Source organism: Hylobates moloch, unplaced genomic scaffold (assembly GCF_009828535.3).
Source record: "Hylobates moloch isolate HMO894 unplaced genomic scaffold, HMol_V3 SCAFFOLD_6, whole genome shotgun sequence".
NCBI lineage: Eukaryota > Metazoa > Chordata > Mammalia > Primates > Hylobatidae > Hylobates > Hylobates moloch.
Window position 1 is genome coordinate 128,945,497 of NW_026652281.1, and position 27,659 is coordinate 128,973,155.

The 27,659-nt window shown below is 42.6% G+C and overlaps 1 protein-coding gene across 2 annotated transcripts in view; it reads right to left on the reverse strand.

The window, feature by feature from the left end:
- Nucleotides 1–27,659, reverse strand: part of GLRA1 (glycine receptor alpha 1) — a 108,992-nt gene that overhangs the window by 54,331 nt on the left and 27,002 nt on the right. For both annotated transcript variants that reach the window (XM_032158434.1, XM_032158433.1), the window contains exons 2-3: nucleotides 16,642–16,769; nucleotides 11,071–11,138 (exon numbers count right to left, since the gene is read on the reverse strand). In XM_032158434.1, the coding sequence (XP_032014325.1) occupies nucleotides 11,071–11,138; nucleotides 16,642–16,769 (196 nt within the window). The remainder of the gene's footprint in view (nucleotides 1–11,070; nucleotides 11,139–16,641; nucleotides 16,770–27,659) is intronic.

The window sequence follows — 27,659 nt, forward strand, 5'->3', positions numbered from 1 at the left end:
ATTAGATGAGATTGGGTGTGTTCAGAGTGGTATGACCATAGACAAGGACTGCACAAATCCTACTGAGCTTCTTATTGACCAAACCATGCTGCAGAAGACCAGGATGAGGTCATGCCCTCACATGGCCCTGGTGCCGTTGGCTCTGCCACTTCCCGCTTCCCTCTTTCTTTAAGCTCAGCAAATGGAGTAGGTGAAGAACAGGGCCTCAGGAGTCAGGCAGCCTGGGGATGATAACTGGCTGTGCCATTTATTGGCTGGAAAAATTTGGGTGAATCAAGCTTCTCTAAGCCTCAGTTTCCTTATCTATAAAATGGGATTCTTGTACATGAAATAATTCCCATAATTCACTAACCACAATTACTGTGCTCAGTAAATGACAAACACCAATACTAACACCTCACATTCTTTTCACAGTAGAGCTTTTTGAAAGGCTTATCTTCATGCTGTCTTTGTTTCAATTTATCCTTTGCTTTCTTCATGCCCCTGAAATTGCATTCCCTAATTCTACATATGTGCCCTCCCTTCCACATCCCCCATTGCCAAAACTACTGGATGATACTTTCTTTTCTCACTTGACTTTTCTTTCCTCTTTTGGCACTATTGAACACACAACAGTTTTTTTTGAAACCCTTTCATTCTTTGGTTCATCCCTTGAAAATGTTCTCTCCTGGAAGATTTGAACATGGGGAATACCATGACCAGATTGCTGCTTTAGTAAAATCACTCAATTTGGTGCTGATCAGTTTAGAAAAAAAAGAAAAAGAAAAATAACTCGAAAGTACACAACAGTGCCTGGCACATACATATTCAGAGAATTATTATTAATACTTTACAGAGAATTACTATTAACCTCTGTGTTCCACAGCATCCTTGCATAGCTCTGTAATCTCACCCATCCTACCGTGGTATTATCTTGTTTTCCTTGAAATAGACTCCTTGAAAGCAGAGACCTCCTACTCACTGATGTCTGGTTCCTGTTTACTTCTGGTACCATAGGAGGATTATACTTCTCTTTGGGCAGTGACATGTGACTTCCCTTGGATAGTGACATGCAAGCAGAAGTCACTCCTAGGTGGAACACATTTACTTGCCAGTTGTTATGGACTGAATGTGTCCCTCCAAAATTTATATGTTGAAGCCCTAACCCCCAGAGTGACTGTATTTGAAGATGGAGTCTTTAAGGAGATGATAAAGGTTAAATGAGGTCTTGAGGGTGGGGCCCTAATTCAGTAGGATTTGTGTCCTAATAAGGAGAGAAAAAGGTGCCAGATCTCTCTCTCTCTCTCTCTCTTTGCACAGAGAAGAAGCCATTTGAGGACACAGTGAGAAGGAGGCTGTCTACAAGCCAGGAAAAGGGCCCTCACTAGAGACCAACTCTGGTGGCACCTGGAGCTTGGACTTCTAGCCTCCAGAACTGTGACAAAATAATTTTCTGTTGTTGAAGGCATCCAATCTGTGGTACTTTGTTATGGTAGCACACACTAATACACCAGTGTTCAACCCTTCAGTGTATTGTTCTCTTGTGTGGCAAATGTGAAATTGTGTGTTGATATGGAAATGCAATGCTGAGCTACCACCTGGGGGAAAGCAGCCCTGGAGAGCCCCTAGATCTGCAGCAGACTTTAGATGAGTGATAAATGAACCACTGTTGTCTGAAGATGTTGAGATTTTTGGGATTTGTTAATGCAGGAAAGCCTAGCTTATAGGACTAAAACAGAACTCTATCTCTAGAGCCTAATGCCAAATTTAGCACATGTAAGATGTTAATTAATAAATGGAGTGGAAAGAACAAATGAATGAAGAGAGACCAGTAAAAATAAAAACGAGCAAATAACAAAAACAAAAACACAACAACAACAACAACAAAAAATCCAAAACCCAGAAGGGCATTTCCTTATGTTTGGGTATTGGTGTCCCCACCCAAATCTCATCTGGAATCCCCACGTGTTATGGGAGGGACCTGGTGGGAGGTAATTGAATCATGGGGACAGGTCTTTCCCATACTTTTCTTGTGGTAGTGAATAAGCTCACAAGATCTGATAGTTTTAAAAAGAGGAGTTTCCCTGCCCAAGTTCTTCTCTTGTCTGCTGCCATGTGAGACATGCCTTTCACCTTCCGCATGATTGTGAGGCCTCCCCAGCCACATGGAACTGTAAGTCCAATAAAGATCTTTCTTTTGTAAATGCCCAGTCTTGGGCATATCTTTATCAGCAGCATGAAAATGGACTAATACAGTAAATTGGTACCAGTAGAGTGGGGCAATAGTGAAAAGATACTTGAAAATGTGGAAGCGACTTTGGGCACTGCTGAAAAGATACCCGAAAATGTGAAATTAGGTAACAAGCAGAGGTTGGGACAGTTTGGAGGGCTCAGAAGAAGACAGGAAAATGTGGGGAAATTTGGAACTTCCTAGAGACTTGTTGAATGGCTTTGCCTAAAATGCTGATAGCAATATGGACAATAAAGTCTAGGCTGAGGTGGTCTCAGATGGAGATGAGGAACTTGTTGGGAACTGGAGCAAAGGTGACACTTGTTATGTTTTAGCAAAGAGACTGGCAGCATTTTGCCCCTGCCCTAGAGATTTGTGGAAGTTTGAACTGCAGAGAGATGATTTAGGGTTCTGGTGGAAGAAATTTCTAAGCAGCAAAGCATTCAAGAGGTTACTTGGTTGCTGTTAAAGGCACTTGGTTTTACAAGGGAAGCAGAGCATAAAAGTTTGGAAAATTTGCAGCCTGACAATGTGATAGAAAAGAAAAACCCATTTTCTGTGGAGAAATTGAAGTCAGCTGAAGAAATTTGCATAAGTAACGAGGAGCCAAATGTTAATCCCCAAGACAATGGGGAAAATGTCTCCGGAGCATGTCAGAGGTCTTCACAGCAGCCACTCCCATCACAGGCCCAAAGGCTTTGGAGAAAATCGTTCCGTGGGCCAGGCCCAGGGTCCCTGTTCTGTGTGCAGTCTAGGGACCTGGTGCCCTGTGTCCCAGCCACTCCAGCTGTGACTAAAAGGTGCCAAAGTACAACTCAGGTTGTTTCTTCAGAAGGTGGAAGCCCCAAGCGTTGGTGGCTTCCACATGGCATTGAGCCTGCAGGCACACAGAAGTCAAGAATTGAAGTTTGGTAACCTCTGCCTAGATTTCAGAAGGTGTATGGAAACTCCTGGATGCCCAGGCAAAAGTCTGCTGCCGGGGTGGGGCCCTCATGGAGAACCTCTGCTAGGGCAGTGCAGAAGAGAAATGTGGGGTTGAAGCCCCCACACAGAGTCCCTACTTGGGCACCTCCTAGTGGAGCTGTGAGAAGACAGCCACCATACTCCAGACCCCAGAATGGTAGATCCACTGACAACTTGCACTGTGAGACTGGAAAAGCCACAGACACTCAACGCTAGCCTATGAAAGCAGCCAGGAGGGAGGCTCTACCCTGCAAAGCCACAGGGGCATAGCTGCCCAAGACTATGGGAATCCACCCCTTGCATCAGCGTGACCTGCATATGAGACATGGAGTCAAAAGAGATCATTTTGGATCCTTAAGACTTGAATGTCCTACTGGGTTTCAGACTTGCATGGGGCCTGTAGCCCCTTTGTTTTGGCCAATAGCTCCCATTTAGAATGGCTGTATTTATCCAATACCTTTAACCCCCATTGTATCTAGGAAGTAACTAACTTGCTTTTTTTTTTTCAGATTTTATTTTATTTATTTACTTATTTTTTTTAAGACAGAGTCTCACTCTATTGCCCAGGCTGGAGTGCAGTGGCACCATCTTGGCTCACTGCAACTTCTGCCTCCTGGGTTCAAGCAATTCTCCAGCCTCAGCCTCCGAGTAGCTGGGACTACAGGCTCGCACCAAGTCTGGATAATTTTTGTATTTTTAGTAGAGATGAGGTTTCACCATGTTGGCTAGGCTGGTCTTGAACTCCTGACCTAAAGTGATCCACCCACCTCGGCCTCCCAAAGTGTTGGGATTACAGGCATGAACCACTGTGCCTGGCCAGCTAACTTGCTTTTGATTTTACATGCTTATAGGTGGAAGGGACTTGCCTTGTCTTGGGAGAGACTTTGGACTGTGGACTTTTGAATTAGTGCTGAAATGAGTTAAGCCTTTGGGGGACTGTTGGGATGGTGTGATTGGTTTTGAAATGTGAGGACATGAGATTTGGGAGGGGCCAGGAGTGGAATGATATGTTTTGGCTGTGTCCCCACTGAAATCTCATCTTGAATTTCCATGTGTTATGGGAGGGACCTGGTGGGAGGCAATTGAATCATTGGGGGCAGGTCTTTCCCAAGCTGTACTTGTGATAGTAAGTCTCACGAGATCTGATGTTTATTATAAGGGAGAGTTTTCCTGCACAAGCTCTCTCTTTGCCTGCTGCCATCCACGTAAGATGTGACTTGCTCTTCCTTGCCGTCCACCATGATTGTAAGACTTCCCCAGCCATGTAGAACTGTAAGTCCAATTAAACCTTTTCTTTTGTAAATTGCCCAGTCTTGGGTATGTCTTTATTAGCTGTGTGAAAATGGACTAATGCAAAATCTTTGCTTTGGCTGACTAGTTAGCAGTAAATAATCTTTTATATTTCTATAGCATTTACCAAAGACTTGCATACCTATTACTCTGTGTGATCCTATACACCATTCTTAGGGCCAGGTACCTGGGGGAACTGTATCTCAGAAGTGTTACATGCTGGCAGAGTGAGAACTCCAACCCTGGTCTCCCAACTCCTGGTTCAGATCTCTGTCCATTGCCCCTTAATGTCAAATAAGGCCAAACTTGTGGACTGTAGTTGCATAGGCTGTCATCAATCAGCAGGGGTCCTGGCCACAGTGCACCTGTCTTGTGCCAAGCTAGCCTGCCCCTTGGCAAGAGAGGCTGGAACACATGTTCTAATAATGGAAACACTGGGATTCATGCCCAAAGGATGTCAACACACACTCTCTCTCTCTTTCTGTCTCTCACTCTGTCTCTCTCGTGTTTATATACAGTTCTACACAGATTCCAGCAATATACAAGTCCCTTAATGTGCACACATGTATAGTCATACTCCCATACTGGTACATTTAAATACTCTTCTACTTATTCACTTGTATTCATATGCACACACATTCACATTCACATGCACATGCATGTACACACATGTAAACATGCCTACTCAAATGCGGATACATACTTAAATATCTCTTTATATATTCACAAATATCCACATACAAATACCCCAAAAAAAAATACACTCTATGCACATTCGTTCTTAAATACTTTCACATCTCCTACATATATGCAAACTCACAGATATATGTGTATTCATACATACAGATTTCCACATGTGCAAATAGAAACATAGAAATACACATACTTATATCCATACCTATAGATCATACACCTTTCTCTTTGAAGTTACATGTCTACACGTGTTCAAATTAGCATCACATATACACATGCCTATGTATGCCACTGCACAATTCCACAATCCCTCAATATACACCTCTACATACATACTACACAGATCCATAGATGTTCCAGTGCACACACTTATGCACATGTGTCCAGACAAGCTAGAGGTTTTCATCTGAGTTTTAGCTCTTTGTAGAATACCAGAGGGGCTGCTGTAGATCAGGTTTCCCTTTCCTCTTTTCCTTTGTACATTTCTTTCTGTTTTTCCTTTTTTTTTGAGACAGAGCCTCACCCTGTTGCCCAGGCTTGAGTGCAGTGGCATGATCACAGCTCACTGCAGCCTTGACCTCCTAAGGCTCAGGTGATCTTCCTGCCTCAGCCCCTGCTCCAGGAGTAGCTGGAACTACAAGCATGTGCCACCATGCCCTGCTATTTTTATTTTTATTTTTATTTTTAGTAGAGACAAGGTTTCACCATTTGCCCAGGCTGGTCTCGAACTCCTGGGCTCAAGCAATCTGCCCACCTTGGCCTCCCAAAGTGCTGAGATTACAGGTATAAGCCACTGTATGTGGCCTCCCTTGTACATTTCTGTTTCAACTTTTACCTTCCTCTTGCTGCACAGACTCAAAGAGAGTCCCGGAAAAGGTCAGATAAAGGACAGGCAGTCTCAGCCCTCTCCTTGTCAGGACTGGATAGAGACCCCTGTTGCTTTGCTGGCTGCCTCTCTGCTCTCAGGTCTGTTAGCTCCGGTGAATAAAGCCAGGTCCTGGGAGGTAGGCAGTTAGGCCTGGGGACTCCAGCTGTTTATAGAGCTGCTATGCACTCCTGCTGTTTCTGGAGAACAAACACAGCCTGGAAAGTTTCTGAAACCCGGACTGTGTCCATATTACGTTGGACCCATGATGCACAACTAGCTCTTTGTGTGGTTGGAGAGGCAGAACCCAGGCTGGAAGACAGGGAGCCTGGGCTGACTGTCACTAATTAGCTGCGTGTGTGTGTCCATGGGCAAGTGCAATCTTCTCTCTGGCCTCCAGTTTCTATGTCTGTTCAAGCTGAAGTTCCCTTTTGCTCTAATTCTCTGTGATGAAAGGAGACAAGGAAGGGCTGGGTAGTCCCAAACATTCAGGAATTAAATGTTTACATTTGGCTTAGGAGACCACACACTGAGTTCAAGTTCTACCCTTGCTACTTATTAGCTGTGTGTCCTTAGGAAAATAACCTAACTTTTCTGATCCTCAGCTTTCTCATCTGTAAACTGGAGATAAACTTTCCCACTTTATGGGGGTTGTTATCAAGCCTAAATTAGGTGATAAATACAGAAGTGCTCTGTTCACTGCCTGGTATGTAGTAGCATATAAGTTCTTCAAGAACAAGTTGTTTTTCTTGTTATTATACCAACACCAGTTTCCCAAAGCCACTTTGAGTGACAAGAAAAGAGGCTTGAATGGGAGAATCATCCAAAAGTTTTGGTAGGTGGAATCCAGAGGGAAAAGAAGCTGAAGGGAGGGGAACCTTTGAGCACTGCAGAGAGCATCAGACCTGTGTTTCTATCCCACCTATTTCTTGCTGTGTGACCTTGCTCAAGTGACCTTACCATTCTAACCACCAGATTCTCTCTCCAGAAAACAGAGAGCCAGACTAGGTAATTTCCTAAGTTTTTTTTTTTTTTTTAGATCTGAGATTTTTTCCCCTATATCATCTGTAAACACACAAATAATTAAGTTAAATACACAAAAAATTAAGAAGCCAGTGGGGAAAAATCATAGTACATAAGTCTTCACTTAACATCATCGACAGGTTATTGGGAACAGACTTTAAGTGAAATGACATACAACAGTTTATCAAATAATATTGTTTTGTTATAATGTTGATGAGAAATAAAATTGGTTGTGTTGTAGTCATTTTGTTGAAAGTTGCAGGTTCTAAGAACCTATTGGTGATGTTAAGTGAGATCTAGTAAGATATATTATGAGATATATATAAGAAATACTATATTATGAAACGTGCAAGCTTGGAAATAGCACCCCCGGCCCTACTTTGGATTAATTTTAATAAATAGGGAGAAAAAACTATGTCATTTGTGGTCTACCCTCAAGGCAGTATATCATAACTGATCCTTCATTTCCTGTCAGAAGATTATTTCTTTCTACTCCAGGAGACCATCTTCTCTGGGGTCCTTTGTTATCTCCATTATCATTACTTAATATTTTCTCTTGAGGGGAGCTGGGCATGGCATGATATTGGGTTGGATTTCCACTTTTGATGCACTTAGACTGTTGCTTACGTGTACTTTGTAGGTCCTGGTCCTCCAGTTTTTTTAGTCTGTGCTCTTTGGAGTTATAGCAGTGTGGCACAGAACAAATACTTATCTATAGGTTATGAGAACTGGATCTTAATCCTTGCACAGTCACCAAGTAGCTTTGTGATATGATCTGTACAAATCTCTGTTTCCTCAGCTGTAAACTGGGGAACATAGCATGCCTACTTGACAGAGCGGTTGTAAGACTACACATGTGGTGAAGGAATCATGTGAAAGCGTGAATGTGAAAATGTGCTGAAAATAATAAATGGCATGTAACAATAGATGGCATCATTGCACGTGCACTTTGTGTCAGGCACTGTGCTTTGCACTTTCCATGCTTTATCTCTTAATACTCACAGCAGGCCACAAGGTGGATGCTACTAGCATCCCTATTTTTAACAGATGAGAAAGCCAACTTAAATACCTTGGCCAAGATCACAGAGCTGAGCCTCAAATTTTGTCTAGGCGTTGAAGACTGTGTCTAATTACTCTGCTACACTGTTTCTGTAGAAAGCAAAATGCAGCAGAAGTGAAGTCTGGGAAGGTAGTCAGAACATGTGGGGTGGGAAATGGGGGGTGAGGGTTGTGGGGGTGGGAGTGGAGAGGAGAGGAGGAAGAAACCAAAGCTCAGAGAAGTCTAAGGATTGCTCAAGATTACACAGCAAATCATCAATGATAATGTTGGGGCTGCAGTGTCCAGAGTCTCCATCATCATCACCATCATCAAAAATGCTTAGTGAACATTTACAAAGCATGGACAATGATAAACATTTTTCTAGGTTGGGTGCAGTGGGTCACATCTGTAATCCCAACACTTTGGGAGGCTGAGGTTGGTGGATCACATGAGGCCAGGAGTTTGAGACCAGCCTGGCTGACATGGCGAAACCCCATCTCTATTAAAAATACAAAAATTAGCTGGGCCTGGTGGTGCATGTCTGTAATCCCAGCTACTCAGGAGGCTGAGGCAGAAGAATTGCTTGAACCCAGGAGGCAGACGTTGCAGTGAGCCGAGATCGTGCCACTGCACTCCAGCCTGGGCAACAGGGCGAAACTCTGTCTCAAAACAAAACAAAACAAAACAAAAAAACCCATTTTTCTCTACACACTTCACATAATAACTTAATGATATCAGTATGTTAATTACCATTGGGATTTTACAGATGAAGAAACTGAGGCTTAAAGATGTGAAGCAAATAAGCTCCTCGCAGACAGAGTGAGCTCAGTGTATGTGACTCCAGAGCTGGGCTTTTAATCACCATAGGAAGTAAGGCTATATCTTTCTTTTTTAGCAATCTGTATGAAGGAATTAGGTCTCTGTTTGGTCATTATCGGGAAACGAGTGCTGATATGTGCACCTGTCCTCAAATAACCAGGTCCTTTACAGAACCAGGTGGTCTACTCCCTGACTTGGCTTGATAACCATTTACCATTGAGGAAAAAGAGTGGAAGTGTCAAAACTCACTGTACAGATTATGATTAATACAAATATCAATATGCTTCTGATCTCAGAGGAAGGGAAGAAAAGCAGAGGGGCTCATTAAGAATGCTTGTAAGACATCCATTCAAAGGTGAAAAAAACTTGGCTATTTATTTGACCTGGATATCCAGTGAAAAGCGCCCGTGTTTGTTCCTAGCTAACAAGTGATACCGTCTCCATTTGGGGATAAGAGGCCTGTTACTTTAGGGTTTCACCAGTTGTCCTTCGAATGTGGGAATGGTCTTCATGACCATATCAAGACAGGCCTGTTTGCAAAATGATAGCTTTTAGACCATTTGCCACCTCACCTACTGAACTCAGTGATTTTTGCCAGCCTGGGACTGAAAGGTTGGATGTAATCTCCATAAATGCTTAGGACCAAATACTGGTTTTAATTGATAAGCAATATAATTGATTTGATTTATTTATTTAAAAAACTGTTGAGTATCTGTTATTGAATCACTGTGCTAGCTGCTGGGGTTCCCACAGGAAATGAGACAAGATACCAGCCCCCAAGGACCTTACAGTGTAGTGACAGGAGGGACACACAAGCAGGTTGGTACAGTGGTAATTGTAAGTGGCAAGTGCTGTTGTGGAAATTGTAAAAGGTGTCATGAGAATGGACAGAAGGGACCCATCCCAGCCTTGGGTGAAGGGCACACATGAACTCACACACACGTACGTGCATGTTAGAGTGGGGAGGCTTTCTATGAAATAATTCTAAGCTGAATCTTAAAGGAGAATAGGAATTGGCAAGGGAAAGGAGGCTGGAGTGGGTGCTCTGGGCAGTGGCCTAGCAGCCATCACCAAAAGCCGGTAAAGCAGACAGCGAGGAACAACCTGGCTGGAGAGCTGTAAGCAATCGGTGCAGCTAGAGTATGCAGTGGGAGAGGGAGGAGATGAAGCAAGGTGAATCACAGGGAGCCTCCTCAGCTTTGCAAAAGAATTTGGGTTTAATGCTGAGGGTGATGGGGAGCCATAGGAAGGGTTTAAATCGAGGCAGTGACGCGGTTAGATTTGTGTTTTGGAAAGGCTAGTGTGGGAACAAGTAGACTGGAAGGCGGCAAGTTGGAAGCCAACGAGAACCCTTTGCAGTCGTGTAAGCAAGCCACGATGGAAGCCTGAACTAGATTAGGGGCGGGTGGATGTCCCGAAATGGATAGGTTAGAGTTAGCTTTAGGCTGCCCTGATTATTTTTTTTCACAAGCTAGATCACTTCCTTAACATAAGTACAATTGATTTTTCTGTTGAAAAAACAATAAACAAAAAAGTCTGAGAAAAGTTTTAAAGTATCATTACACTTATTCGTAATTACTAATGTAATATTCACCCCTTGCAGAAATTTGAAAAATATATAAATACTGTAGGAAGAAAATAAAAATTATTCCTAAGTTTATAATTCAGAGATAATCATTGTTACAATTTTGGTATTTTTTTCCTAGGCATTTCTTCTAGTGTAATGGATTTATTTTAAACTTTTTTTACTATGAAAAGTGTTAAACATATTCAACAGTAAAGGAAATATACAATTAACCCAATATACCCATTTCAGCTTCTATAACCAGCAGTCTTCTGCCATTCTGCAGTTGAATGTTAAACTTAAAAACAGGTCTTCACGTTTTCTTTTACTCTAAAAATTTGACTTGTTGTATAATTTTGTTTTTGTAATCCTGGGTGTTCGGCAGGTGCTTGCCCTGCTAGCTCTTTGGCCATTTTCAGATGTTGTGTATTCACTCAGAACATTTAATGTTGACAGTAAAGGCATCCGAGCCTCATGGTATACCACTGGAGACTTGAAAAAAACCCAGCTGATTCCCCACCTCGTTGGTGGAGACCAAGGCAGAGGATAAACATTTCATGGAGAGATATCCCCAGCAGGAACTAACAGCTTGTGTTTTGACTTACCATGGTTGTCTCAGCAATGGAACCGAAGCTGTTGATGAAAATGTTGCAGCTCACGTTCACTGGGGGACCTGCCAATCAAGAAAGATTCCTGCTTAGCCCCAAGGCCATGGAAGAACCCACAGGGTAGGACTCATTCCCAGAATACTGACTTCTGGAATGGATCGCCTTTGGTGGAGGAGATCCTTGCTTGCTCTCCACCCCACTCCCAAGCACCTGGGATTCCCAGCCACCATTTAACATCTCTATGCCAGATTTCCTGGTCCCCAAGTGAGCACCAGGTACAGAACACCAGAGGCTGAGCTGAGATGTACTTTCATTAACACAGGATGATTCATCATCCACCATATGGTTGAAATTCCTTCCCCAAGTCCCATCGGCTGCCTTTCAGCCACAAATTAGTGGCTGAAATGTATTTATGTCTACAACATTTGGAGGCCATCTTGGGAATTACAAGGAACAGCAAGCTCCTTGCCTTCAACTTATGAACCAAGAGTGATTGTCTGAAAGGCATTGATGGGAATTACCAGCTGAGGAATCCAGAAGGAACCTCAGGGGAAGTCCACAGACTTTGTTAAATACTTTCTGAGCAAGTCTTTTGAATCCTACTGCAAAGCGTAGGAAAGAAATGGAGGATTATTCACTGCTTTGCTATCTCAATCCTAGAGGAGATGTTGTCTCATTGAAGCCCAATCTCTTCACTTTATACTATTAATTATAGCAGTTGCCATTTACTAAACATTACGGGGGTTACCGCTGTGCTGAGAGTATTATTAACATCATTTCATTTCATCCTTTCAACAACTCCAGGAGAAGGTATGGTTATTACCTTCATTTTACAGGAGAGAAAACAGAGGCTCAGAGAAGCTATTTGTTCATGGCTACGTAACTAGTAAATGAGTGAGTCAGAGTTTGAGTTCAGATTTGTCTAACTCCAAGGGTGCTCATCTTAATGGCTATTCTGTAGGAAACAGGTTTAGAGGAAGGAACGGGCATGCTCACGATCACACAGACAGTGGCAGAGTCCAGAATTTCCAGCACTGGGTTTCCAAATAAGCTGACAAAAAGGGCTAACATAAAATAACCAAAGAGAAATGCGAGACCATGGGTAAGAGTGGTAAAAGCAGCAGGAGTCCAGGTGAGAGAAGTTCTGGAAAATGAGGCACGAAAACCTCAGAAAGATGGTGACCTGGAGATGACTTCGAAGGTGAATAGGACTTGGTAAATGGTCACAGCCCTTCACATGAGGAATGTAATTTGCAATTTGTGATTTTCTTTTTAGGTCCACTTTCTTGATTCCTATGAGGTACTCAGGTAGACAGGGCAGAATTCTTGTTCCTACTTGACAAAGGTAACACCAAGAGTTTTAATAACTCACCTAGGCTCATTCAACTAACAAGTGGTAGAACCAGGACTTGAACCAAAGTTTTCTGATTATGGAGAGAAGACAGTAGATATGTCCTTATGCCCTCTAGCACCCATTGTATTCTGTCCCTTTTGAAAAAGTAGCCCAAGCATTTTGCTCAAACTAAGCTAGATCAGAAGTCTTGGCATATAGGAGGGGACTCAGTCTTGGGATGAGAATCTAGGTTTTTCCTTCAAGGGATTATCAGGATCTCTGGGTTTTGGACATAACTCCAGCACTCACTGGTTGTTTGACCTCGGCCATGCCTTTTCTCTGTCCTGGGCCTCAATTTCCTCATCAATCTGGAGAGAGAGTAGCTCTTGATCTAGGCAGTCATTCTCAGCTTCAGTGGTTTGGAATTCCTTTATGGAAGCTATCCATTTGCATTTCAGGGTTGTAAGATTTTAGGGCTGGAAGGTTTCTTAAAGGTCACCTCATCAATTTCTTCCCAAACTGAAGTACAGACAGGGTTATCTGCGAAGAATCATCTGGGAACCTGTTAAACTACAGATTCTTTGGCCCAACCCCACACTAAGTAAAACCAAATCTCCGGAGGTTAGCCCAAGAGTCTAGTGTTCAGAGAGCTGGTGAGTCTTATGCACAGCCAGCTTTGGGGACCACTGCTGTAGACCAGCTACCCATTCAAGGCTGAGTGCCTGAATACTTCCAGCAGTGGGAAACTCATTTTGTCTTGAGCAGCCCTTTCCATAGTTGGATAGCTCTGTCTGCTAAATTATTTTTCCTTGTGTTGAGCAGAAGTCGGCCTCCTTGTCACTTCCACCTAAATAAAGGTCAGGTGGAAAAAACCTGAATGGTCAGGATTTTTCTCCTTCATTTAGATTCAGACCCAGGTTTTTTTTGTTGTTGCCTCATGCCATTAAGATACCCCAAGGAGTTACTGCCTATGCCTTGAAATGATATGCACAGAGTTCCCACCCAGAGTTCCTGCAAGTGTCTGGCACTGTGACTCCCATATAAATTAGTTTCTGATTTATGTGTTCGAGAGGGCACTGGCCAAAAGGATCCTATGGGAAGGTGCGGTTCATTGAAATAAATCTGAAATTAAATTATCCTTGAGAAAATTACAATTCAGCTGCCTTTGGCAGCAGGATAATATATATATTTCATTAAATATTAAAGTTTAATTTTGCTTTTTTGTATGTATTTGCAAGGGGCTGTGCCCCTGATCCTAGGAGCCGTTATAATACACAAAGTCATAAAGAAGACACAGAATAACAGAGCTGGAATGGCCTAGTCCTGCTGGATCATTTTACAGATGCAGAAACAGAGGCTGGGATACAGTAAGTGACCCATTTGGGGTCATGCCTGTCAGGTAAGTAGAGGGAGGACTGGAATGCTGTTTTAGTGCCCTTTACTTCTACCTCACAGTTTCTTTGCCATTGTACTCTGCAGACTGTGCTTGATCTTCCTGGCTACCCATGTTTTCACGAGGGTCAGGAGCAGGGAAAATTTCTAGCACTTAAGGCAGCTGCTGAGTGATGGATCCCTCCGTAGAGTTTTTAAACAATGCAGACCTCTTTCTACCATGTTGGAGTCATAGGGGCCCTGATTCTCAATGGCCTTTTCAGGAGCTCTATGGTTTGTAAAACGGAATCTGATTTGTGTCGGTGGAAGCAGGAAAGGCATCAAAAGGCTCAGGGGAAGAAAATCCTCTCGGCAATTTTTCAGGCCTCAGCACAAAGGAGGGCAGAGAAAACTTCTCAGCTCCTGCGGTGGGGCTCCAGGAAGCTGCAACTCATTCTCAGTCAGGTGGGGGTCGAGGGAGTCAAGGCTAGTGCAGGGTTGGGAGGGGCCTAAAAGATGAACTAATTCTGTAGCTATTGGGCCCAAGTGTTCCGAGTAAGCTTCTCAGAGTGGGAAGGTTGGATGGACCTTGATTCAGCGGTGAGGATAAAATTTTATTTCTTAAAAATGCCCACTGCTGAGTAAGTAAATAAATAAATGAACAAATAAATAAATAAATCACTATTATTAGACAAAGAATTAAGTTAGAGTAACTGGGTTCAAGTCTGGTTTTGACAGCATGACTTGAAAAAGTCACTTAACTGATCTAAACCCTAGCATATTTGTGGGGTCATTTATTTATTCATTCATTTATGAAGGTTTACTGGGGCTTTTCTATGTGTTAAGTACAGTGGTATGCACAAAGAATAACTAACACATAAACCCTGGATGCACCCACATTCAACAAACGAATGAGTTCCTCGTTTCTCAGAGCAAAGACCAGGGCGCCTCTACTCAGGATGGAGTTCTGAGAGAGCCCACCAGGGGGCGTCGTGGACTGGAATTCCTAAAAGCAGAGAGGGACAGAGGATGCAACCTGGTTGCCAAGGGCCCTAACCAGTTCCTGGAAGTGTTTGATTTGGCCAACAGTGTTTTTAAAAGAGGTGATTTAGTTGTCAATTTGCAAGATTTCAGATAAAACCTCAGACTTAAGTCTTGGAAGGACTGGCTGAACAGGGTCTGCATTCCTGCCTGACAGCCGTCAACAAGAGCTGAGAAGTGGCTGCCCTTAGATAAGCCCTATGTTCTCTGGTTTTATTTTCTTATCTCCACCCTGCTTCATTAATATACTATAGTTGTCTTGCCCCTCTAGGTATTAGAGATTGTGACCCTGGTGAAGGCTTGAGCTGAGTGTGCTGGGACAGCAACCTTGCTATTGACTTACCTATCCTGGGGGTTATGTTAACAATGCTGGAAGCTATGGCCTCAGGAACAAGGTGCAGGGGGAGTGAAGGAGCCTTGAGGTAAATGGGGGAGAGTGGGCCCAAACAGAGACCTGGGTGCATCTCCCAGAACATTTTCTATTTGCAGAGCTCTGTGGAGCAAGCACTCTGAGAAGGGGACTTGAGAGCAGGGGGCAAAGTGAGCAAATATTAGGAAGCTGTTACCAGCTGTCACGTGCCTTGTTTAGTCTTGAACTTGAGCCAAAGGAACAGTGAGGAAGGGCACCTGAAATCAAGGCTTGTCCAGGAGGCTGGCTGCAGGTCCTTGGAATAAGATTTTTGCAAGGGTGCTGGGAGGAAGGTCAGAGTGCATAGGCTCCCAAGGAGGTCCTTAAGACTGCACCTGCAGGGTTCTGCTCGGCAGTTTGAGATGGCTGCAACCTCCTGAGGCATCAGGAAACAAAGGGAACTAGTCTCTTGGTTATAGACACTAAGTTCCCGTAGGGTTATGAGAGGTAAAAGAACCTTTTCAGGTAATCTGGAGTAGAGTTTGTAAATTGGCAACCCACAGGGCATATGTGGGTCACAAACATGTTTTATTTGAATTTACATGTTTTAGGAATTAGGAAGTCTCACATAGATCTCGGTATCTGGCTCTTCTTGGAATACTTGATGCTCTGGAAACATGGGGCCTACATTTCTGCAGGGCAAATACAGGCTGGGGCTAAGGAGAGGCTGCCCCCGTAGAGGAGCCTGTACCTCTATTTCTTCATAGTCTCTACCACTCCCTATTGTCTTACTCTTGGTTTGCTTCACTGATTTAAGTTATCTACCCAACCCTGGTAGGCATTTGAAATTATGACTCTGATTTAGACTAAAATTTTTCAAAATTATTTGTTAGCCCATGGGAAACTTTCAGCTGAAGAATTTTAGTTGGGAGCCCATTATTGAAAATAAAAGTGGAGCTGTTTGGGGAGGAGCAGGGTGGGCTTGCTCATCATGCCCTCTGCTTCTCCTTTGGGGGCACCTGCTGGAAGGCTGAAAGCTCCGTGAAGCATATGTTTAAAAGCTGCTGAAGTAGCCAAACCCATTACTGCACAGATGAAGAAACTGAGGCCCAAAGAAAGGGAGGGACTCATCATTTAAGCTCAGAGAGTAAGTTTGTGCCTGAGCCCAAACTTGAACCCGTTTCTCCACGTTCCATGTTTATCCTTCTTCCCATTATACAAGAGGTAGCAGATAGTTTTTAATTCACTTTTGGACTCCTGGAAACCAGAGGTGCTGTTAAATTGAATCCTCTGAGGCTTTGTCTGGGTTTGGTGGGAGAGAAGACTAAATTGATTAAGAATGTCTGCCTTGGGTAGAGGAAAGAGTCATGGGATTCACACTGCGTATTTACCATCTGCGTGCATTACCATGCTGCTTGCTGCTTTAATCTGGGAAAGCATTTCCCTGTGGGTCTGGAAGGAATATTTTCTCTACCTTTAAAATTGGGCCTGATCCTGGCATCATATCCGGAGGTTCTCCCCATTAGCTTATCCAGGAAATCCGAGGGTGACATAGGCTTGGGTGCGGAGCGAGCAGCTTCAGCCTCCTTAGAAGCAGCAAGGCTAAGGAGGAAGAGAGGAAAGCAAAAGGTTAATGATGGCTCTTTCTCATGCTGTGATCAGATCCCAGCCTTGTCCAACCTCTGTAGAACCACAAGAGTGTTCTTAGCTGGAGTAATATGGGTAATATGGGTCCTTAATCAGGTAAGGCCCAGGTTAAATTGTTTACCCAGCCCAAATATCAGCCGTCATGGGATCCTGGCAGGCAGCCAAGTGTCTGATTGATGCTGGGAAGTCACGGACATTTTTAAGGCTTCATCTCTGGGATTTTGAGTAATCACACTTGGCAGCTGGGTGTCCCTGGGAGAGAAGATTGGAGGGTTAGTCTTTTGGTAGACCTAACCCTGTGTTGGGCAACTGCACTCTCATGGGTCCATGGAGCCACACGGACAGAAAGGATGTTAGAGATCAAATAATTTGCCATTTCCTCAAGGATTGTTTTCAGAATCAGAGTCACGGTTTTTTAAAAAGTTGCTAAAGTCAGATGCATTCTGGAACACAAATTTTATCAGGCATTTTTACCTCAAGTCTCCTCAGAAGCCTTGACAAGCTTATATGCTTGTACTTATGGGATCACTGTCTCAAGAAACATATACTTCAGAAAATCTCACTTGGGAAATTGAGGCCCAGTTAGCAGAAGGGACTGACATCGGACCTGGAGTAAATCAATAGTAGCTTATTTCACTGTTTTGAGAGTTAGGTGATCAGAAGTCAAACTGTGGGGATGCATTACACTGTTTCTGTCACCCCTCTCCCGCCCCACACCCATTCAACAAAGTGGCTTTAAGGCCCCATTCACACCACAGTATGAATTACTCATGTATTAAGAACATGACCCTCCCTCTGCCCAACTCTTTATTTATTTATTTATTTATTTAATTTTTAGTTCTGGGATACATGTGCAGAAGGTGCAGGTTTGTTACGTAGGTATACATGTGCCATGGTGGTTTGCTGCGCCTATCAACTTGTCATCTAGGTTTTAAGCCCCTCTTGCATTAGATATTTGTCCTAATACTCTCCATCCCCTTGCCCCCCCCCACCCAACAGGCCCTGTTGTGTGATGTTCCCCTCCCTGTGTCCACGTGTTCTTATTGTTCAACTCCCACTTATGAGTGAGAACATGCAGTGTTTGGTTTTCTGTTCCTGTGTTAGTTTGCTGAGAATGATGGCTTCCAGCTTCATCCATGTCCCTGCAAAGGACATGAACTCATCCTTTTTTATGGCTGCATAGTATTCCATGGTGTATATGTGCCACATTTTCTTTATCCAGTCTATCATTGATGGACATTTGGGTTGGTTCCCAGTCTTTGCTATTGTAAATAGTGCTGCAATAAACATACATGTGCATGTGTCTTTATAGTAGAATGATTTATAATCCTTTGGGTATATACCCAGTAATGGGATTGCTGGGTCAAATGGTATTTCTGGTTCTAAATCTTTGAGGAATTGCCACACCAAACTCTTAAAGCATATAGATTTCCATAAGAGTCAATGTTGGAGGCTCAAAGGTTGAAGAACACTAATTTTGGGTTGCTTTGGGCAACTGAGCTTTCCTAGTACTGAAATTATATCCAGGAGATAGTTAGGAGCCATAAGCAGCACTGACATGTGCTTGTGGGGCTGGGATGTTGGAGGAAATGCATAGAGATATGAATGTATGTGTGTGTGTGTGTGTGTGTTTGTAAGGTGGAAGCTTCTGTCACCTAGTCATGCAGTGCATAATGTTCCCCAAGGATTTGTACCCAACCTGTCTTGTTCTTCCTCTCGGCGTCTTTTCTGGTCTCATCAGCTGTAACTATTTAAGCAATCAGTTAATAATGGATGACTCTCAAATCTGTCACCACCCTGGCCTTTTCCTTAAAACCCCCTTCCTCATTTGCAAACACCTGCAGGACACATTTATCTCAATGTTCTGCCAGTGTCTCAAATTCATCTCCCAAACTGAAAACTACAGCTTCCTTCCTAGACTTGCTCCTCCAGATCAGTTTCCCCAGATGACGTCAATATACTTCCACTCTCTAGGATTAGAAGCCTCAGAGCCATCTTGTCTCCTTGCTCCTCTACCCCACTACCCCCCATAAACTCACTCACCAGGTGCTGATGTAGTTATCTTTGTTTGTGTTTTAAGAGCAGGAATCATGGTGGTTTTATTTATTATTTGTTTATTTGTTCTTTCATTCCCCACTGTGTCTACCATGGTGTCTCATACATAATTGGTGCTCAGTAATTGCACAGTGAATGAATGAATGAATAATGTGCTACTTTAATTAATCAAATATCCTGGCTAGTAAAAAGTGTTCATAAATATTTATACATGGATTAACAGTTTAAAAATAATTAGACTATTATACACAGTAATGGAAAATACTGAAAGCAATCTGGTATTGCTTTGAAGATTTGGAGGGTATTCTAGGACTGTTTAGACACCTCTTGCTTAATAATCTGAAGGTCCTTACTCATATCCTGGGGAACTAATTTTGATGGACAGGGTGAGGAACAAATGCACTTTAGTTTCTTTGTGTGTGTCTATGGATGTAGGTGAGTTTGTGTGATGTGGGTGGGTTTCTAGGTATGATTGTATAGACATGTTATGTATACAGATGGGTGGATGTGTATGGATGTATATGGGGATTAGAGTATGCATGGGGGTGTTTGCAGATGCATAGTGAATTGGGTCACATAGGTTTGTATGTGCAAAATGTGAATTTCTGTGTTCATGTGTATGTATTTCAAGTGTGGCATTTAGTACGGGCATTTTGTGTGTGTATATGTGAGGTGTGTGTATATGTGAGCTGTATACATACATGGGATATAGGGTGTGAATGTGTAAAATGCTTCTGTAGATGTATGTCTGTGATGTGTATATTGCATGTGTTTGTTTTTGAAATGTATTGTGAAATATAGTATAGAATAGTGCAAAAGAGTGAAAAGAACAGGTGATTTGGCATTCATCCTGTCTTAGTCATTTATTAGCTGTGTCACTTTGGGAAAGTTACTTAACCTGTCTGAGCTTTAGTTTTTTTACCTGTCAAATGAGTTTTGCACAAGGAATAACTGAGGTAGCATTGTTTAAAATACCTAGGACTGTTCTTAGAACATAGCAAACACTCAATACATTTTTTTTCTCTTGCAGCATGGTGTGTGTGTGTGTGTGTGTGTGTGTGTGTGTGTGTGTGTGTTTGAAGCAGTTCAGAGTGGGTCTGAGGCTGCTCCTTGTCTCACAATGCTTTCAGCTGCACCGTGGAGCCCACATGGCTGGAAAACCCTCCTAGGTGCTTCCCATGGCCCACATTTGGGGCCACAGTCCATTCAGCACTGGACTCATGGCTGCTGTGTGGCTCTGGTGTGGGCAGAGGGGAGCACAGGCACGCAACTAGTGATTTATGACTTTTCTGCTGTTATAATTCACTTCTAGAACCTCTCTAGGAGTGGCAGTTATGAAGCTTTCATAAGCTCCCGTACTCTCTCCAGACCCTCCTCTCTGATAATAAGATTTGGGAACATAGTACTCCCTCCCAGCAGTTCCTGGAGCACAAGCGATCTCTTGGCCCTTAGGCCTCTCTCATAAGCCTGAATCCTATTGGGCAGTACAGTGGGAGAATGAATTCTCCCCACATCATCCCATGCCATTTGGTATTAGCATAACATGCCATTTAATACCAGAATCCTCCCCAAAGCTGAAGAGTCTTCTGGTTATTCTAACTTGCATGTCTGCAGTAAGGTATTTGAAGTCTGGTCACCCAGCCACTGGCTCACTTAAAACCTTAGCACTGAGCCGAAGTGGAGGGAATGAAGACCCCGGGGGGGTTAAGTAACTGGCCTCAAGTCACACAGCACTTTAAAGAGAGAAGGAATTAGAACACACATTTTCAAGTGTTGACTCATCCAAATGCTACAGAGTAAGGGAAAGTCCATTGTGAATTGTGAAGAGTATAAAATCATGATAGTTATGCTATTATTATGATTTGTTTCTGAAGCTTGTTCTACCCTGTTATATCCAAGCAAGTCAAAACATGTGTCTGAATTCTAGCAATCTGTATATACACTGCTCTGAATTTACCACACTTAAAAATGAAGAAGAAATACTTGTGAACTACCCGGTAATCCTCTGTTTTGTCAAGTGATTCACTATGCATATTTTGAGAATCTCTAGTCCAGTCTCTCCCATATATTATTTACCAGCTGTTTCCTGATATCACTTTCATAATTTTTGCCCTGTTTGTTCACCACCTCTATTAGTCACTTAATTATTTTCGTTAAATGGCCTCACTTCTTTTAAACTTAAACTTATTTAAAAGGAAACTATATTTCACTACTCACAAATAGAAAACTAATATTACTTGCCATAATGGAAGAGAACCATAATAGCAAATACAATGACAACAAGACAAAAAGAGAAGTTTGCAATTCTAGTGATCTGCTGCTTGCCAATGTTCTGAGCCCAAGGCCTGCTCTAAGTTACAAAGGAAGTGCAGCAAGTGTTGTACAGGCGTTAGAGGCGTATTAACACCTAACGAGACTCCTGGAGATAATAAGAAAGATTGGAAGAGAATTGGTTCAATAATGATTTATTGTTATTGTGTCAATCACTTAAAATCCTCCCCCTCCCTCACTGTGCCCTAGGCCAAAAGTTCCCAACTCTTTTCCAAATACAAAGGCTCCATATTAATGCCAAAGTAGCTATGCCTCCCTCCACTTGATAATCCTTGTACATTTCTGTCTATATTTAGACAGTACAATTTGCACAGGATTATTCAAAACTCCCCCTCTCCATCCCAGTGAATCTGATGTGCTGTGCATCTGTGTAGAGTAAATATGCATCGGGGAGCTCTTTTAGTACCACAATTCCCAGTTAACTTAAGCATTTGCTTATAGACCATGAGCTGCTGGACAGAGGAGCTGGGAATGAATCTGAGAAATGAAACACCCAATTGTTAAAATTTTCTGACCTTATAACAGTATTTGGAAATGATGCAGTTTTTTTTCAGGGATTACTAAAATATAATGGGTGAATCAGACTCACTTTAGGCAGATTTGATTAATGGTAATTTTCAGAAAGAGAGTGAGGTCTTCTGAGACCAAGTTTTCTATTCCTTACTGAGAAGGCTTATTGCAATAGATGCACTGACTATACAAAGTATTAGACTATTATACACAGAAATGCAAAATACTGAAAGCAATCTGGCATTGCTTTGAAGATTCATAGGGTATTCTAGGACTATTTACACACTCTTGCTTAATAATCTGAAGATCCTTACATCCTCAAGAGCTAGTTTTGATGGACAGGATGAGGAACAAATATACTTTAGTTTCTTTGTGTGTGTCTATGGATGTAGGTGAGTTTGTATGATGTGAGTAGGTTTCTAGGTATGATGTATTATGTATGTTATGTATACAAATAGATGGATGTTTATGGATGTATGTGGGGATTAGAGCATGCACTAGACTTTCCACCACCTTCTGGTCAGGGGATTTGTCACACTAAGAGATTTTGTTACTTAAAGGATCTCAGATGTTACTTCTAATGAAAGAGACCATGCAAAGCTCCAGGAGTAGAGTTCAACAGAGGGGTTGGAGGCAGGGTGATGTAATGAAGTAGGGGCTGTGTGACCTTCAGTGAGTCACTTCCCTTGTTGGCTTTCAGTTTCCCCGGTTATACAACGAAATTAAGATGATCTCTAAGAGCCCTTCCAGCCCTCAGCCATCATTTTATGAATCTATAATATTCCTTCTTTTTTTTTTCATACACTGGTCTGGGGATCCAGATTTGTCTGGACTTCTTTGGAGGAATGGGATTTTGTGTCTTGGTGCTTCCTCACCTAGTCTCAAGATTTTTTTCTCCAAGGGGCCAACCTGTTTCTCAAGATTTACTTGGAAGAAAGGCCAGATCAATGTTCAGATTCTCATTCTCCAGTTGCAACATCAATTGAAATAGGGAATCAGTATAAAGCTGTCAATCTGAATTACAAATGAGCTAGGGTTGGCAGTAAGACTGGGGAGAAACAATTTCAACTACATTTTGCATGGCACCACAGCCCCAAGAACCACTCTGGGTTAGCAGGGGGGATCCCCCCAATCGATTCCCTCTCCAGTTTACCATGAGCAGAGAAGTCCAGGAGGTCAGGATGGAAAAGGGGGAGGAAAGACAAGGAGGGGGCAGAAGAGGGACTAAGAGGCTGAGAGTAACCAAGGGAAGGACCTATACAGCTGGAGGAGGAACTTGGAGGTGCAGATTGAGGACAGGGAGGTGGGAGGTGAAAGAGGAAGAGGACACTGTGAAAACGAAGGAGTTTGAGGCATGGTCAGCACTATAACTGAGGAATTCAGCGAGTACAGTGGACAGGTACCCAACTACACTTGGTGAGAGGATGAGAAGTCTCCAAGAGGCTTTGTGGAGAAAATGACTTTTAAGTAAAACTTGAAGGTTAGGTATGGAGTTGGCCTGGAAAAATACAGGAGGAAGAGTGTTTGAGGTAGAAGGAACAGCATGCGTAGTTGAGAAGTGATAGACAACTTGGAGAACTGAAAGAAGAGTTTAGTGTGTGTATGAAGGAGGGAGGGAGAGAAGAGAATGGGAAATGATGAGAAATGAGGATGAAATACTTGTGGGTAGGCTCTGTCTTGTTCAGTGCCTGGCATGTAGTAGTAATTAGAAATTCGATTTGACTGGCCTTTGCCCTCTAATTATTTATTGTCCAGTAGATAGAATAGTTTAGGTACTTAAGAAATTATAAGAGGCTGCCAACTCTGCTTAGGTGACATAATTGGACTGCTATGGTGGCTCAGTGGAAGGCAGTATTTGAGAGGAAGGTGGGGATTAATCAGAAATTGTCTGAGTTTTATTAATTGTAGCCTCTGTGTGCTTTTAGAAAGACACAACATTTGCCATTTTCAAATTGTGTATTCAGGGGAGAGAGCTTTCTCCTGCCCCATTGCCTGTGGGCTGGTCTTTTTCTAAATGAAAAAGAAATGGTGGATGGTGAGGAGGGGTGGGTGTCCTGGGCTTCTGGGAAGAGGTGGGGCTGAGCTGGGCTGGAACTCTTGGCTTTCTAGGCTGAGCCAGCTTCCCATCCCTAGCTCTGACCCCAAGGGACTTGGGGCTTGTGCCGCCTGGGCCCTGCTGGTCACCCTCAGCTTTGCCTGAGTTGGATCATCGGGTCAGCATCTGGCTTCCCCCAGCCAGCTGTGCAATTCTGATTTTATTTGATTGCAGTAAGGGGCTTAGGCTGGCCAGGGAGTGCTTGACATTTTATTACTGTCACTGTCACTTCATGATCTGCTAAGCACCCCTGGGGACAAAATGTCACAGTTGGCATGCCCTGAGCCCAATTCACCTCAGAGTCTTATGGAACAAGACACCCCTCCCCCTTCCTGTCCTACCTCCCACAGTTATGACTGCTTCTTATAGGGAACGCTTATCTGAATAAGAAGCACATGTATTTGAACATGATTTTCTTCTTGTAGCAAGGTAAAATCCTGGATTCTTGGAGCTGGACCAAACCTTAAAATCTCATCTGGTTCTGCCTCTGACCCTAAGGAAGTCTGGTCCTCTAGGGATCTCATATACTCTGTAGCATCAGTTTCCATGTTTTCCTCTGGATAGCCTTCCATCCACTAACTCTCCTGCTTTATCGTATGTATCCCCACAAAGTAGGGCCACCTAGAGAAAGGTGAATGAGGTACCTAGTAAAATTTAAGGAGGCACTCAATCCCAGGGTTGCATAAATGCCAACCCTGCACTTGCAGGGACCAGAGAGTGAGCACCTCCTTAAATTTTGGGCCTCACCTGCTTCACTCTAGTCCTGGCCCTGCTACAACATCCTAAATCCTGGAGCCTGGTCTACAGGGTGGGATTTCCTGTAGATTATCAAATCTGTTCACCCGATGAGGGGGTCTTTACCTCTTACAGCATCCCGCTTTATTTTTAAAAAGCTTCTTGTTTTTCTTGTTTGGTGGCAAGAAATGATGTTAATTGAGCACGTGCTGTTCCTAATGTGGACTCTGAATTGCACATTACATATTTTATCTCATTTTATCCCCCAAACAGCCTGAGAGGTGGGGATGCCTGTCTCCATTTTACAGGTGAGAAAACTGAGGCTTAATCAATTTTGTGGCTTGTGACTTGATCTGTCCAACTCTGGCATTCCACACTGTATTTGCTTACGTTATATTGACGTTTTCTTTTTTCTCATCTTCCTTCTCCTTACTCTAGGTGCATGTGTGAAGGCTGGAGTCATGACAGCCCTGGTCTTTTCTGGTTCAAGCCAAACTTTCAGCTCTGTAACCTTCCTTTTTCTCAGAATTGGGGCCATCAAGTTGTTATATAGACAAAACCCTGAAAGCATGATTTTCACAAATGTCTTTTCAGGCTCTAAATAAACATGGTTTTCATGAAGTACAGAGCCTGGCACATAGTCAGAGCTCAATAAATATTTGTTAAATGGATGATATATACCTGAAACTCCAGAGGAAGCTTAATTTAGCTGTGTAGCATTATTTGGCATCAGTGATATGATTTGACTGGAGTCCAAAGAGTCCTAAACTCTGGCTCTGATACTCTTAGTCAGCCCCTGGGGAAAATATTTAATGTCTTCAGGGAAAATACAAGGCAGAAAAATAAGAGAAAAAGTCATTTCTTTCAGTGGTATTCACATGAAATGTCTTGGACCACTGGTCTAGGTCAAACCTATGTTTGCGCATAAACCCCACATTCTTGCTTCCTTATGTCCTTATTTATAATTCCACCACAACCATCTCACTTTGCCCTGACTGTGTCTATATGTCTCACTTGGGAAAATTTTCCCATGCCTCTGACCTTCAGTGTTATTCTGCAGTCTGGTCCTATGGTGAAAGAATGCTTGGCTTAAGCATGGGGGCATCAAGTGGCCCTCAGATGAGTTACAGTGTGAAGAATCCAGGGGGATTCTTCAGAGGCTTGAGTGTTGAAGAATAAGCCTATGGGGTTTACTCTGACTGAGGGAAAGTTCTTAGCAGGCCCTACATAATCAGCATGCATCCCACGAGTTGGACAGAAGAGCAAATGGCTCTCATTACCTTCAATGCAGCTTTCTTTTTAGTCAGATAAATCTCACTGGAGAAATGTGTCTTTGCAGAGAATAGAGCCCAGGCTTTTGGACAGAAAGTTTTGGGAAAAAAGATTGCATTAATCAGCAGGCATTGGTCATTTGAGGTTGCAAAGGCCTGGGAGTATAGATATTGAGGAGACATAGCAGTAGGATATAAACAGATGAAGACATGATATTAGCTAATGACAGTAATGGCTATCATTCATGATACTTTACATATTTCACTGGATTTAATCTTCTCAATACCATGAAGATGACATCATTGTCCCCATTTTACAGATGAGGAAGCTGACACTTTCATTTTCAGAAAATTTACCTGAGGTTATGCAGTTTGTAAGTGGTAGCCCCATGAGACAACTGGTCTCGGAAGCCCATGGTATTAATCACTATAATTTATTGACTCTTCCAAGTGATAGTGATTTGCAGAGTCCCTCTGAGAAGCCTCTCTGGTTCATGATATAAATTTTTCCCCATAACTCTGGAATTACAACTGAGAATTTTGAAGCTCTGGGAATTGGAAAATATAGGTTGGGAACAATGTAATTGATAATCACTTGTACACATGTAACACTTTCAGTTTTTATGGCACTTCTAAATCCATCACTACATTTGATCCTCATACCAGCCCTGTGACAGCATCTCCATGTCCAGATGATGACACTGAGGCTCGATTGAAAGGTAGGAGGCCTGCTCAGTCTCACATGGTAGAACCATAACATAACTGGAGGGCTCCAGGTCTGATCTGGGTTATCTTCTGCTTGACTCTTTGGCCATTCCCCAGAACCAATCACGGTATGGACAAAACCTTCTTGACTGTTTATTACATCATTTCTGTCACACTTTCTCTGTAGTCAACTTGCCTTTTGTTTTACCCTTTTCTCTGTTAGCTCATCTTGAAAATACTACTTGCCTTTAGAATGGCAAAGGATCACAGTAATTTTACAGATGCTGTGGAAATAAACTTTGATTTCTCAGGTTAGTCAACTTTATTCATTAGGTACTTTTAGATACTGGTAATCTCATTTTAGATAGCATTAGTTTATTATTTCATTTACTTAAAAATTAGGAAATGCCTATTATATTGTCAGAGATTGTACTAGGTATTAGAGGAGGTTACAAATAAAATAATAACAGCCAGCCCTTACTGAGTGGTTATAAAGTACTGTACCAGGCATTACACCAAAAGCTTTATTTGCAATACTTAATCCTCAAAATAACCCTTTGAGTTAGGGTATAGTTACCTCTGTTTTTCTAATGAGAAAAGTGAGGTCCATAGAGATTAAATAATTTATCCAGGTTCACCTGACCTTACAGACTTCTCTCTTAACTATATCAATGATGAATGTGCAATAGCCATTGCTTTCCAAGGGCTCTCAAACTAGTAGAGGAAAACTTACATGAGAACAAATAAGTGCTTTAATATCCAGGGCCATTAGAAAAAATATATCACTTTTCCCTTCTAAGTCTATACTAGTTCAAACTCAGAGTGGAAAAAAAAAAAGCCAAGTTGCAATGAACCCGTAGGAAATGCATCAGCAAAACTACAGTATTTATCCCAGAGAAAACAGAGGTTTCATAGGAGTGGAGCTGGGATCCAGTGTGTGGTCTTCAACAATCCAAAGACTATGATTCAAAGGAGGATGTTCAGAAAATAAACAATCCTCACTAGGCACTGAGGAAGAAATGATTTTAAATTGTAGAAAGGGCAATTTGGATTAAAACCTGAAGCTGCCTCTAATAAATGGAGTGACTGGTCTTCAGAAAGTGAGCACTTAACTGTGAGTTGATAAGGTTTAGCTGAAGTGGG